The sequence below is a fragment of the Sciurus vulgaris genome, assembly GCF_902686455.1.
Source record: "Sciurus vulgaris genome assembly, chromosome: 16".
Lineage (NCBI taxonomy): Eukaryota > Metazoa > Chordata > Mammalia > Rodentia > Sciuridae > Sciurus > Sciurus vulgaris.
This window is the reverse complement of record NC_136477.1, coordinates 49551814-49566725: the sequence shown is the minus strand read 5'-3', so window position 1 is coordinate 49566725 and position 14912 is coordinate 49551814. Positions and strand designations below refer to the sequence as shown.

General features: G+C 36.3%; 1 protein-coding gene across 9 annotated transcripts in view; it reads right to left on the bottom strand.

Annotated features, from left to right (window-relative positions):
- ERC2 (ELKS/RAB6-interacting/CAST family member 2) overlaps window positions 1-14912 on the bottom strand; it is a 1069021-nt gene that overhangs the window by 693273 nt on the left and 360836 nt on the right. For all 9 annotated transcript variants that reach the window (XM_079116398.1, XM_079116395.1, XM_079116399.1 and 6 more), the window contains one exon: window positions 4514-4669. In XM_079116398.1, coding sequence (XP_078972524.1) covers window positions 4514-4669 — 156 coding nt within the window. The remainder of the gene's footprint in view (window positions 1-4513; window positions 4670-14912) is intronic.

Sequence of the window (14912 nt, the reverse complement as noted above, 5' to 3'; positions counted from 1 at the left end):
GGGTACCTTGGATTCCTAAATCTTCAGATTTGTACTTATCATCAGTATAGGGACATCTTTCCCTTCATTTCTTCAAATATGGCTTCTTAATATGAACTCTGTCCTCACTCCATCTCTTTCACTATGGAACTCTGATTATAATTATACTAGATCTTATTCTTTTATGTTTCTTTTTAAACTTTTACTTAATCTCCTATGCTGTGTTTCCTAGTTTATTATATCTCTCTTCTGCTGAAACCACTCTACTGTTAAACCTACTCATTGGGTTTTTGAAATTTGCTTTTATATTTTCCTATTTGTTGACATCTTATTTAGTTATTTTTAAATTTGCTTGGAATTTATAGTCTCCTGATCTATTCATACTTTCCCTTCTTTTATTTTATTTAAACATATAAACCTACTTATAGTCTTTGTCCTATAATTCTAACTTCTGAAGTTTTGCCTTCTGTTTCTGCTGTTAGTTCTTTCTATTAGCTGTCACTTATGATAGCTTATTTTCTTGCACATTTTGTAATTTTTCTTTTTCACTGTATTTCATAATTTGGGGGACTTTATGTGGAGAAATATTTGAGGCCTGCGTTGCATATGTGGTCCTTCAAAGCATTTGTCTCTGCCAGTATCCAGGGGCACTACCAACCAGGGATGCCTTTAAACTAATTCCCAACTTTATTTGGATCATCTCACATAGCACATCTGTGCAAGAGCCAAATGGATTCTCAAAACTAGTGTTTTTACCTTTCACTTGGCTCAGAGTTTTAAAATACATGATTTTTTTTCTGGAGTCCCCAAGTCTAAGTGGAAGATGGGAAAAGTAGAGAGGTTATGCATAGTTTACCCTGCACTAAGAGTACAATTGCTTGGGATCCCAGTTTTGTGTACTGGCAATAATGGGGTTCCTATCAGATGCTTTGTCTAAACCAGTTCAGTCTTCTGTCTCTTTTCTCTATTAGCCTTATAACTACAAAAAGTAAAACTTAAATCTGTCTGACAAATGCCAACAAGAATAAATAACCTGTACTCGACTTATAACACAAACTCCCTACCCTGGCTTAGTTTTGACCCTGGAGATTCTTTCTGACTTGACAGTTCATAACTATATTTTAAAATATGTGTTTCTCCAAAAAATTCTTTTAGCATTTTTTGTTGTGTTTTTGTGACAAAAACTGACATAAAAATATCTAGCTACTGATGTTACAGCTGAGGATGAATGAGTAGTTAGCCTTAACAAAGACTGAAACCAACATTTTTAGGCTGCACAACTTATTAGGTGGATATGGAAGGAAATCCTATTTCCCAGGAGAAGTCAAAACTACATTAGAGATCAAATAGGTTTCATCCAGCTTACCAAATCTAAAGGACCAGTAGTAGCTGAATAGAAAATGGTCCTGCAAAGGATTCCAGTTCTGCTTAAAGGTTCACTGGGAAAGACACATGATTGCTTACTGATGTTCATGTGAGTAAGTGAGAGCACTGCTCAGGTACAGATAATTCATGACACACATTACTCCCCTCTTTGAACAGATCATGAGTACATGGTCATTTCTTTCTGGGAAAGTAATAAGTTCTCTCTGGCTCATATATAACAAGAATAAAGTATAAATAAATAGAGGGAAAATGAGAATTAAGACTACCTTAAATGAAAAAATAAGTTAAACTCTGTTGTGATCAGCATGATCAGCACTCTCCTTAGGGAGAATGGCCCCCAAATCATATCCAGTTGTAGCTGACAGCACAGTATAGAGTTCAGTTCACATATGAAACTGATTCATCTGAAATTAAATCTCAAAAAACTTTTAGCTCTGCATGTCTAAGCAAAGATGATGTTTATAGTGAAAAAAAACTGATGTGTGCTAACTTTCACAAACACTGAAATAGAAAGCTGTTATGAGGATTGGAGTATGGAGAGAAATTTGAATGAAATCAACTTGGTCCACAGAATGGTGTTCACAGGAAGGAAGGGCAGGGCAGGATAGGTTGATAATGATAAAGTTCTTTCAGTCTATAAATATTAAGCAGGCAGTGGCTTTAAATAGCTTTCAGACTATCACTGCCATGAGGTAAATTTTAAATAAATATTTATGCAGACAATAACAGAAAAAGGCTTTCCTAGGGGAATACAGTTACAGGGTAAAAAATCATACTATTCCATAAAAATATGCCTTTTGCTTCTTTTACAGCCATAGACTCAATAAAAATGGAAAGTGATGCAATTGAACCCACATAAGAACTAAGGCTGGGGAAGGTCTGTCTCTGTGATGGCCAACAGAAAAGCCCATTGGAATTACATCACATGCTCCATATGAAGTCCATGTGGATATCAGGCACACTTCATCCCGTCTGAAAATTCTTCTCCCACTTACGTCTGTGACACAACCAACACCCTGAAAAAACCACTCTGCCAAGGAAAACAGTTTCTTTTTCTCTGCAGATATAGCCTTCATGTCTAGAAAGTGATATGCTTATTATCATGCAGTTTGGGTTATGAGGTTTGTAATCTGTCAAAGGTTTATAAGAAAATGTGTTATAAATTCAGAATAAAGGGGGAGATCTAAGACAGTAGATCTAAGACAATGTTGGCATCTCTGGCAAACACTAAAAACAGAGGGAATGGTTACTATAGAAATCCTGGAATCAGTAGATAAAAAACATGTTAGACTAGGAACAAAGTATTGTACAGAAAGGGGATGCCATCACTTTTTAGAAAAACAATTATTTATATGGTACATTCTATTCTCAAAGCCTTAATAATGTTCCTGAAAGCAACTCGTGCTTTCTGTGGCCTCTTTAGATTCAGCCTTCATTGTCAGAGTCCTCAAAGCCTTCAGAGTTGGGTAGGAAATGAGAATTTCCCTCAGGCAACACTTGTACAGTTCAGAAGGTTTCCCAGAGTCTCAGTTCTTAAGGACAATGCCCATGTGCCAAAGGACTTACTAGTTTCTGGGATTTCTGCCCTAGTCAACTATGCCTGGTATCCCTACCTTCTCACCAGTTGAGATTCTAATACTCCGCTTTTTTATTTTTGTAACCAATCTTCTACCTTTTCAAAAAGTGTGATGTCCTGGTTTTGCTATGATATCATACTTAAAAAGGCAATTTAGGTCTTCACTGATACTTAATTTAATCACAAATCTTTCAAAAGGCTCTACCAATTCCAACCATCCACTCAAGATCAAAATAGATGTTTATTTAAAATATTCCCTTCCCCTTCTACATTCCTCTACATTCTTTATTCACTGTAATAATTAGTGCAAACAACATTCCTATGCTTAAATAAGAAATCCTACTTACCTCTCGAAGCAGGAGAATCAAGAAAAATCAGTAATGAGCAATAAATATTCTCATTCAATTCAGTCAGAATATTCTTTCAATGAAGAAAATATAAAAACTGACTCTTGTACTTTTTGGCTAATATTTATCAGTCTCTAAGGTATATATGCATGAATTAAGAATTCATTTTTACTTTTATTTCTTAGAAATAAATTTTTCACATAATTCAGTTTAAATATGACATTCCTATTATTATTATTATTATTATTATTATTAGTCCATTATATTTGAGAATGATGATTATAATTATTAGTTACTTTTTTGAGACAGATGCTTTAACTACATTATCTCATTCAATCTCCTCGAGTCATATTTTAGATTTGGTAGTGTTGACCCCATTTCATAGAGGAGGAGAGTATGACTGAGTGAATTAAGTCACTCCCCCTAAGTCCATGCAGCTAGCAAGAGCAAGCTAGAGACTTTCCAGAGTCTGTTTCAGTCTTTAGCCTTCACTCTTTCCACCTTACCCCACTACAAGATCTCTTCAAACATTTCTCAGACTTGATCATTTTTGGAACTCTCAAAAGTAACTAGCCACTAAAAGTTACTCTAACTCAAAAACTGATGGTCTCTTAGACAAAGGTGGGCTAATAAAGGTCATGTCTTGCTTAAGACTACAGAAATGTTTTATTCACCTAAACAGATTCCATGATAAAGGAGAAAGGTTGCCAATTTCAAGGCATTTCCAGCTGTAGTAATGACTTGAACAATTAATCTCCTGTTGTTGAATGATGGAATGGGGAGGAAAAGCTAAAGCCCAAACAATAATTTCCCCCAAACTTTTCTTTTCCCCCAGTACTGGGGTTGAACCCTGGGCCACTCATAATGATCATAGGCAAGTGCTCTACCATTAAGCAACAACCTCAGTCCAAACTTCTTGAGTTCATTCATATCTATGCCTGTGGTCTTCATTCCTACAGTGATTTGGGCACTGTGTGTAGGTCACCTAATACTGTGCTTGCTACACCTCAGCTGTGGTAGTTTATGATATTTTGTTAAGACCTAAACCACCAAAGTTTAACCTAATCCCTTTTTGGAATCTACATTTCTGAACGAACAATCCTCTGCATTATTCTTCATTGTCCATCTATTTCATAATACTACATAAAGCATAATATGTGATTATCTGAAAAAGTATGCATGTAGTCACACCAAGAATATAAAAGTCTGTAACTCTGGGTCATACCTTGGTCTTCATAAACTTGGAGTGACTTTTGTAAACCTCTATTTGTTTGATCTCTTCTTCACGGTCCTCAGTATTCAGCACACCATTGGCTTTTAACATCTGGATCTCATCCTCAAGATCCCTTATGTTTCGCTCCAGTGAAGCGATTTTTGTGTCCTGTTGGTAGAAAGAAAAGAAAGAAAGAAAGAAAGAAAGAAAGGAAGGAAGGAAGGAAGGAAGGAAGGAAGGAAGGAAGAAAGAAAGAAAGAAAGAAAGAAAGAAAGAAAGAAAGAAAGAAAGAAAGAAAGAAAGAAAGAAAGAAAGAAAGAAAGAAAGAAAGAAAAGAAATATTTTTTTTCAGCATTGTCAGAAACAGTTTTAAAAAGCAATTTGGTAGTGATACATTAATTATGTAGAGGATAACCCTGAATTCTGAACAATATATATATTTTTTCACTTTCAAGAATTATCTGTGGAATGACTAGATTTCCAATCAAGTCACATGTCAACACAACAGAGTGTTATCTCAATTTGTTTCACTAATATCGGGGAACCAAATTACCAAAACAATGGTGACAACAGTGATCTAAAGCATTAAAGAAAAACATTATTTAAGAGGAAAAATTCATAATTTGGAATATAGTCAAGCAAGGGATATTTAAGTTCCCTTGTAAACATAAAAAAACATTGGTTCAAACGTATATTCTGTGGCCGATTTTATAAGGCATGCTTGGAATTTGACTAAGAAAATTCAAACCTACTAATGGAGAAAAGGGTTCCCATCTAAAATACAGATAAAAGCAAAATTAAATAACTGAATCTTGATTTAGTATGACTGATACACTAAATATTGAAAATTTATAGCAACTGGAAATAATATATCACAACATCATGATTTATTCGGCCAGCAGTCAGGTCCCTACGTGACAAAAAACATGACTACCTTGAAGGGCATTTCTAAACTATTGATTTACAGACCCCCAAAAACTAGAATTATTACATTCAGATGTGGAATTAATTGAGGGGAAAAAAATCAACCAAAGACAGACTCTATACACAAGAGATTACATAATAAGAGATAATGCTTTTGAAAGTAGAAAAGAAAGAGCTTTTGCAGCAGAACCAAGCAAGCAAACAACAACAAAAATTTCCCCAACCTCAGGAATTAGACTCAAATTAGTCTTAAGAATGAAGTACATCAAGTTTAACTTTAAATTTTCTTACTGTCACCATTTACCTGTTGTTTTACTGCAAACATTTAAGGAGCTTATATTAAATTTGTCATTGAACATTAATGAAAAGAAGTCATCAATTCTGTTTTTGTTTTTGTTTTTAGAATCTAAAAAACTAAATTTCAAAAGTAAACACTGTAATGGGCTATTTTATTTATAACTAATTCATCTTTTTAAAAAGCGTTCTAACAAACATATCTGTTCTGTCTTTGTAGCCATTGTTTATTTCCCTGTATTATTTGCTCAACAGCATATCTCATGTGGCAATATAATAATAATTATTATAATTAACATGTCATCATATTAAAAGAAGGAAAAGAATGAACAGTGACAGTCACTTACTGGATTCCATTAAGTGCCCAGAACCAAGTACTCAGAGTATAGTAGATACCTACATTAACTCTCAGAAAACTCCCAAGAAGATGAAATAATAGGATTCTAAAATTTAAGATTATTATAAGTTACATTCTTCAGTTTCATTTTCCTTTAAAAAAGAATATCTATTATAGTTTTCCAGTTATAAAAGCAACATACTTTAAATATTTGAGAAATGGAGAAAATATCTTCCTTCTACCTGGAGGTAACTACCATTTATGCTTTTTATGGAGCGTCTATCCATATTTTTTTTATTTGAGATGCAACTTCTGGAATCTCGTATACTAGCTTGATAAAGGGAAGTATTATGGACTGAATATTTGTGTTCTGCCCCAAATTTATACTTAGGAGCTCTAACCCCAAGGTGAAAATATTTGGAGATGGGGACTTTGGGAGGTAATTAGGGATAGATGAGGTCATGATGACGGAACCCTCATGATGACATTAATGCATTTATAAGAAGAGACACCAGAGAGTACATGTGTGTGTTCTCCCTATCTTTTCCTCCTCCTTGCATATAATAGCAAGAAAGTGGCCAACTACAAATCAGGAAGAGTACCCTCATCAGAACCCAACCACGCTGACCTCCTGATCTCAGACTTCCAGTCTTCAGAAATGTGAGAAAACAAATTCCCATTGTTTATCCCACCCAGTCTATGGCATTTCGTTAAGGCAGCCCAAGCTGACAAATACAGCGAGTCATATGTAGTGACTCACTTGACTTCTAAGCTATGAGAACCTCACAGATCAAAAAAGGAACAATAATTAAAAGACTATGGAAAAAGACCTTCTAAAAGTTCATAAGCATCTTCCCAAATAAGTGACAATCATTTTAAAATCAACATTTCTCCTGACTCTAAAATTGAGATATGCTCATTATAGCAAACTTAAAAAGCTGTAAAAGTATTATCCACAATCCCATCATTCAGATGTACCTACTACTGATATTTTTAGTATTTCCGTGAAAACCTTAAGATATTTTTACCCTAAAAAGTATATAAAAAGGTATCCATTGAAACTCCAATCAATATGAAATAGAGTCTCTCTCTTTCTCAATTGAAATATAAATTGGGCACAGATAAGACAAATATCTAAATATAATCATTAAGAGTTTACAAGAGGTAATATAATTTTTATGAAAGTTTAACTGGAAGTTGTATGAACCTGCTTTTTACATATAAAATCTTCTGGAATTTTAGACCCAAGTCTTAAGTGACCACATTTATGTTTGTGTATATACTCATATTTAAATGTGTGTGTGTGTGTGTGTGTGTGTGTGTGTATAGCAATACTGTCTGTAGTCCTCACATCATGGATTTTTTTTTTTTTTCAGTACCAGGGTTTGAACATACAGTCCTACACATGCTAGGCAAGCAGTCTACCACTTTAAGAATCGCCTCCATTGTCGCCTGGGACAGAGAGAGCTCTGTGAGTGTGGAGGCCTGTCCTGGTGACGCCCCCACTCCCCATTAAAAGACCATCCGGAACCAGCTCCCCATTCTCCTCTGGGCTACACAGAGCTACATCCCCTGCCTTTCTTTAGGGTCTTGCTAAGTTGCCCAGGCTGGCCTGGAATTTAGACTCTTCCTGCCTCAGCCTCCCAAGTAACTATAATTACTCCCAAATAATTACAATTATGCCACTGTGACCAGTTTAGACCTTAATTTTTTAAATTTTTTTTTATTTTTCTAACAGCTCTTTGGAGAATTTCAGGCTTCAATCATGTAGGCAAGGGGAGAAGGAACTGCGTCCTCAAAAACCCTCAATTTCGATCCGATACACAAGCGGCTTCTGGGACCAGGGCTGAGCAGCCAGAGACCTCTCCAGGCAGCATCGTCCCCCTCCAGCTGCAGGCTTTTTCCACGGGGCGATCCAAGATGGCGGACTAGAGGGTGACTGCATCTCCAGTTGCCCCAGAACCCAGGATCCAAGAAGGGGAGGCATTGAGAGTCTCGGACTAAAATAGAACCACGGGGTGAGTCTCCCCCACGCAGCGAAGCTCAGCTGGGCGGCAGGCCCAGATTCGAGTGGCTTATTAGAGTGGGACAGGGCAGATAGCGACTCCCCCAGGCAGCTAGGTGCAGTCTGGCGGTGGGCTCCGCCCACAGGGACAGATCCTCCAGCCTCTCAGAACAGGCCCCCCAGTGAGAGCCCTTCTGCACAGAAGAAGCGCGACCAGCTCTGGCCTGCCACAGCCAGCTACAGCCCGCCCCACTGCCAGCTACAGCCCGCCCGCAGGTTGCTTCAGTGACCAGCACAGGGCGGCAGGGACTTCCCCAAGCAGCCCAGCCCCCTCCAGCGGGAAGCACCTCTCTAGGCTAGCTTCTCGGGGCAAATCACCCAGTGAGAGCCTGTCTACACAGAGCCAGCCACAAGTCCCCAACATACAACCAGCCTCTGGACCAGGGCTGTGCAACAAGAGACCTCTCCAGGTCTCTCTCCCTGGAACCAGTAGCGGGCTAGGAGCAGCGTTCTTCAGAAGCACTGCATTATCAAATTAATCCAAGACTTCTGGCTACTGAAGGCTGGTAGGTGATACACTGGAAATCTACAGGGTCACTATAAGCCAATAGAGGAAATCTACAATATCACAGAGTCCCATTGACATCTGACCAATATGAGAAAACAAGGGAAGAAAACGTCCCAAACAAACCTAGATACTATATCAATAAAACCCAATGACAGCACAGCAGAAGAAATGTCCGAAAGGGAGTTCAGAATGTACATAATTAAAACAATCAGGGAAGCAAATGAGGAGATGAAAGAACAAATGCAGGCATTAAATGAACGCACTAATCAACAGTTAAAGGAGCAAATAACGGAAGCAAAAGAGCATTTCAATAAAGAGTTAGAGATACGGAAAAAAAACCAAACAGAAATCCTTGAAATGAAGGAAACAATAAAACAAGTTAACAACGCCATAGAAAGCATAAACAATAGGATAGATCACCTGGAAGATAGAACTTCAGATATTGAAGACAAAATATTTAATCTTGAAAACAAGGTTGACCGAACAGAGAAGATGGTAAGAAATCATGAACAGAATCTACAAGAATTATGGGATATCATGAAGAGGCCAAATTTAAGAATAATTGGGATTGAGGAAGGCTTAGAGAAACAAACCAAAGGAATGAACAATCTATTCAATGAAATAATAGCAGAAAATTTCCCAAATCTCAAGAATGAAATGGAAAACCAACTACAAGAGGCATATAGGACTCCAAATATGCAAAATTACAACAGACCTACACCAAAGCACATTATTATGAAAATACCTAACATTCAAAATAAAGACAGAATTTTAAAGGCCGCGAGAGAAAAGAATCAGATTACATTCAGGGGGAAACCAATAAGAATATCAGCAGATTTTTCAGTCCAGACCCTAAAGCTAGAAGGGCCTGGAACAACATTTACGAAGCCCTGAAAGAAAATGGATGCCAACCAAGAATTTTATACCCAGCAAAACTTACTTTCAGATTTGACGATGAGAAAAAATCCTTCCACGATAAACAAAAGCTAAAGGAATTTACTAAAAGAAAGCCGGCATTACAGAACATTATCAGCAAAATATTCCATGAGGAAGAGATGAAAAACAACGATGAAAATCAGCAATGGGAGGAACTAGCCTAAAGGAATAGCCAAATAAAGGAGAAATCAAATCATGTCAAAAAACAAAAATGAGTCCAATGACTAGGAATACAAATCATATCACAATAATAATTGTGAATGTTAATGGCCTGAACTCATCAATCAAAAGACACAAACTGGCAGATTGGATTAAAAAGAAAAATCCAACAATATGCTGCCTGCAAGAGACCCATCTCATAGAAAGAGATACCCATAGACTAAAGGTGAAAGGATGGGAAAAAACATACCATGCACACGGACACAGCAAAAAAGCTGGAGTATCCATCCTCATTTCAGATAATGTGGACTTTAAGCCAAAACTAGTCAGAAGGGATAAAGAAGGACATTACATACTGCTTAAGGGAAGCATAAATCAGCAAGACATAACAATCATAAATATCTATGCCCCGAACATTGGCTCATCCATGTACGTCAAACAAATCCTTCTCAATTCCAGAAATCAAATAGACCACAACACAATAATACTAGGCGATTTTAACACACCTCTCTGTTTGGATAGATCGTCCAAACAAAAATTGAATAAAGAAACCATAGATCTCAATAACACAATCAACAATTTATACTTAACCGACTTATATAGAATATACCATCCAACAAAGAACGAATACACTTTCTTCTCAGCAACACATGGATCCTTCTCTAAAATAGACCATGTTTTATGCCATAAAGCTACTGTTAGCAAATACAAGAAGATAGAGATACTACCTTGTACTCTATCAGATCATAATGGACTGAAATTAGAAATAAATGACAGAATAAAAAACAAACTTCTCCAATACTTGGAGATTAAATAATACACTATTATACGATGAATGGATAACAGAAGACATCAGGAGGGAAATTAAAAAATTCTTAGAAGTAAATGAGAACAAAGACACATCATATCAAAATCTCTGGGACACTATGAAAGCAGTAGTGAGAGGAAGATTTATTTCATGGGGCGCATTCAACAAAAGAAGTAGAAATCAACAAATAAACCACTTAACACTACAGCTCAAAGCCCTAGAAAAAGAAGAGCAGACCAACACCAAAAGTAGTAGAAGACAGGAAATAGTTAAAGTCAGAGCCAAAATCAACGAAATTGAAACAAAAGAAACAATCGGAAAAATTAACAAAATAAATAGTTGGTTCTTTGAAACAATAAACAAAATTGATAAACCCTTAGCCACGCTAACAAAGAGAAAAAGGGAGAAAACTCAAATTACTAAAATTCGGAATGAACAAGGAAATACCACAACAGACATGAGTGAAATACAAAACATAATTAGAAGCTATTTTGAAAATCTATACTCCAACAAAACAGAAAACCTCGAAGATATCACCAAGTTTCTAGAGACATATGAATTACCTAAACTGAATGAGGAAGACATACACAACTTAAATAAATCAATTTCAAGCAATGAAATAGAAGAGGTCATCAAAAGCCTACCAACAAAGAAAAGTCCGGGACCACATGGGTTCTCAGCCAAGTTCTACAAAACCTTTAAAGAAGAGCTCATTCCAATACTTCTCAAAGTATTCCATAAAATAGAAGAGGAGGGAACCCTCCCAAACTCGTTCTATGAAGCCAATATCACCCTGATACCTAAACCAGACAGAGATACATCGAGGAAAGAAAATTTCAGACCAATATCCTTAATGAACATCGACGCAAAAATTCTCAACAAAATTTTAGCAAATCGCATACAAAAATATATTAAAAAGATAGTGCACCACGATCAAGTGGGTTTTATCCCAGGGATGCAAGGTTGGTTCAACATCCGGAAATCAATAAATGTCATTCACCGTATCAACAGACTAAAAGTTAAGAATCACATGATTATTTCCATAGATGCAGAAAAAGCATTTGATAAAATACAGCATCCCTTCATGCTCAAAACACTAGAAAAAATTGGGGTAGTGGGATCATTCCTTAACATTGTGAAGGCCATCTATGCTAAGCCCATGGCCAATATCATTCTAAATGGTGAAAAACTGAAAGCATTCCCCCTAAAAAACTGGAACAAGGCAGGGATGCCCTCTTTCACCACTTCTATTCAACATTGTTCTTGAGACTCTAGCCAGAGCAATTAGACAAACCAAAGAAATTAAAGGGATACGAATTGGAAAAGAGGAACTCAAACTATCCCTGTTCGCTGATGACATGATTATATATTTAGAGGAACCTGGAAAGTCCACCAGAAAACTCTTAGAACTCATAAGTGAATTCAGTAAAGTAGCAGGTTACAAGATCAATGCTCATAAATCCAATGCTTTTTTATATATAAGTGATGAATCTTCAGAAAGAGAAATTAGGAAAACTACCCCATTCACAATAGCATCAAAAAAAATAAAATACTTGGGAATCAATCTCACAAAAGACGTAAAAGACCTCTACAATGAGAACTACAGAACACTAAAGAAAGAAATTAAAGAAAACCTTAGAAGATGGAAAGATCTCTCATGTTCATGGATAGGAAGAATTAATATTGTCAAAATGGCCATACTACCAAAAGTACTATATAGATTCAATGCAATTCCAATTAAAATCCCAATGATGTACCTTACAGAAATAGAGCAAGCAATTATGAAATTCATCTGGAAGAATAAGAAACCCAGAATAGCTAAAGCAATCCTCAGTAGAAAGAGCAAAGCAGGTGATATCACAATACCAGATTTTCAACTCTATTACAAAGCAATAGTAACAAAAACAGCATGGTATTGGTACCAAAATAGACAGGTAGATCAATGGTACAGAATAGAGAACACGGACACAAACCCAAATAAATACAATTTTCTCATACTAGACAAAGGGGCCAAAAATATGCAATTAAGAAAAGATAGCCTCTTCAACAAATGGTGCTGGGAAAACTGGAAAACCATATGCAACAGAATGAAATTAAACCCTTATCTCTCACCCTGCACAAAACTCAACTCACAATGGATCAAGGAACTCGGAATCAGACCAGAGACCCTGTGTCTTATAGAAGAAAAAGTAGGCCCAAACCTTCAACTTGTTGGCTTAGGAGCAGACTTCCTCAACAGGACTCCCATAGCCCAAGAAATAAAAGCAAGAATCAACAAGTGGGATAGATTCAAACTAAAAAGCTTTCTCTCAGCAAAGGAAACAATCAGTAATGTGAAGAGAGAGCCTACAGAGTGGGAGAATATCTTTGCCAATCATACTTCAGATAGAGCGCTAATATCCCGAATCTATAAAGAACTCAAAAAAGTCTACACCAAGAATGCAAATAATCCAATCAATAAATGGGCTAAGGAAATGAACAGACACTTCACAGAAGAAGATGTACAAGCAATCAACAGATATATGAAAAAATGTTCAACATCTCTAGTAATAAGAGAAATGCAAATCAAAACTACCCTAAGATTTCATCTCACCCCAATTAGAATGGCGATTATCAAGAACATAAGCAACAATAGGTGTTGGCGAGGATGTGGGGAAAAAGGTACACTCATACATTGCTGGTGGGGTTGCAAACTAGTGCAGCCACTCTGGAAAGCAGTATGGAGATTCCTCAGAAAGCTTGGAATGGAACCACCATTTGACCCAGCTATCCCACTCCTTGGCCTATACTCAAAGGACTTAAAATCAGCATACTACAGAGATACAGCCACATCAATGTTCATAGCTGCTCAATTCACTATAGCCAGATTGTGGAACCAACCCAGATGCCCTTCAGTTGATGAATGGATAAAGAAACTGTGGCATATATATACAATGGAATATTACTCTGCCATGAGGAATGACAAAATTATGGCATTCGCAGGCAAATGGATGAAATTGGAGGATATCATGCTAAGTGAGATAAGCCAATCTCAAAAAACTAAAGGACGAATGATCTCGCTCCTAAGCGGATGAGGACATACGGGGGTGGGGGTAGGAGGGGTTATTGTTAGGGTTAGGGTTAGGTTTAGGGTTAGGGATAAGGAGGGTGGTAAGAATGAGGAAGAAAGGAATGTATAGAGGGAAAAGAGGGATGGGAGGGGGGAAGGGAAAAAATAACAAAATGAATCAAACAACATTGCCCTATGTAAATTTATGATTTTTAATTAAAATTAAAAATTAAAAAATAAATAAATAAATATCAACCATTATAGGGGAGTGGAAGACTAACAATCTCAATAGTTGATAACTTAAGTAAAGTTTATCTTTATGTATGATTTTAGTAACATAACTGCCTACTGATAAGGAATACAGTTAGCCAAATAATAACAGAATACACATGCATTTCATGTTCATGAGATTGTTTATGGTAATTATCTACTAAGGAAAAGTATCAAGTTTTAACAAATTTTAATAGTATTATAAGTAGAATATATTCTATGGTCAGAGTGAAATTAAGTCAGAAAACAAAATTTAAAAAGGATAGCTAGAAAATAATACATCTGAAGTTTTTAAAATAAAGTTGGAACTGGGAATGTAGCTCAGTGTAGAACACTTGCTATGTATGTTCAAGGACCTGGGTTTGGTCCTCAGCACCAACAACAGCAGCAACTTCAAAAGGTTTCGCTAAACAAGTAAACAAGGTCTGCTCTTACTCAATAACCCCGAGGGTGGGGGAAAAGGACTCACAATGGACATGAACTGTGCCATGATTTTGATGATATATCAAATCAGGTACATCATTAAGCTGTGATGCTTACAGAAAAATAATCAGCTGTAAATTAATATATCGGAAAAAATAAAAGCTGAAATACTTAAAAAAAAAAAAAACCTCAATTTCATGCTCAGTCAACTCAGAGTTTTAGTTATAAATGACCACAGCTACCCACTTCTAGGGTTGGAAGGAGCTTTCCACTGGATGCTAAAGAAGTAAATACTACTAAGGAATATCAGAACTGGTTAAGATAGAAAGTTTCTCAAAGACCAAATCTTCTTGATCTAAAAGTGACAAAAGATTTTGAAAATATTTTTCACTTTTACCAAGTTTTTAAAATTAATACCTTTTTTGTCTCATACACTTCTACCCTTTAGCTGCAGGTATCCCAGTATACAAAAAGAAATGGGTGATAAGGATCTATTTATTCTTTCCCTATTTATATTTCCAATCTTATGTAACAAATCAACTTTAAGAGCAATAGAACTCATTCTTGAAATCATGAGCACAAAGAAAAGTAAATAAGAAAATACAACTATGATCTACAGAGAAGAAGAGATATAAAAT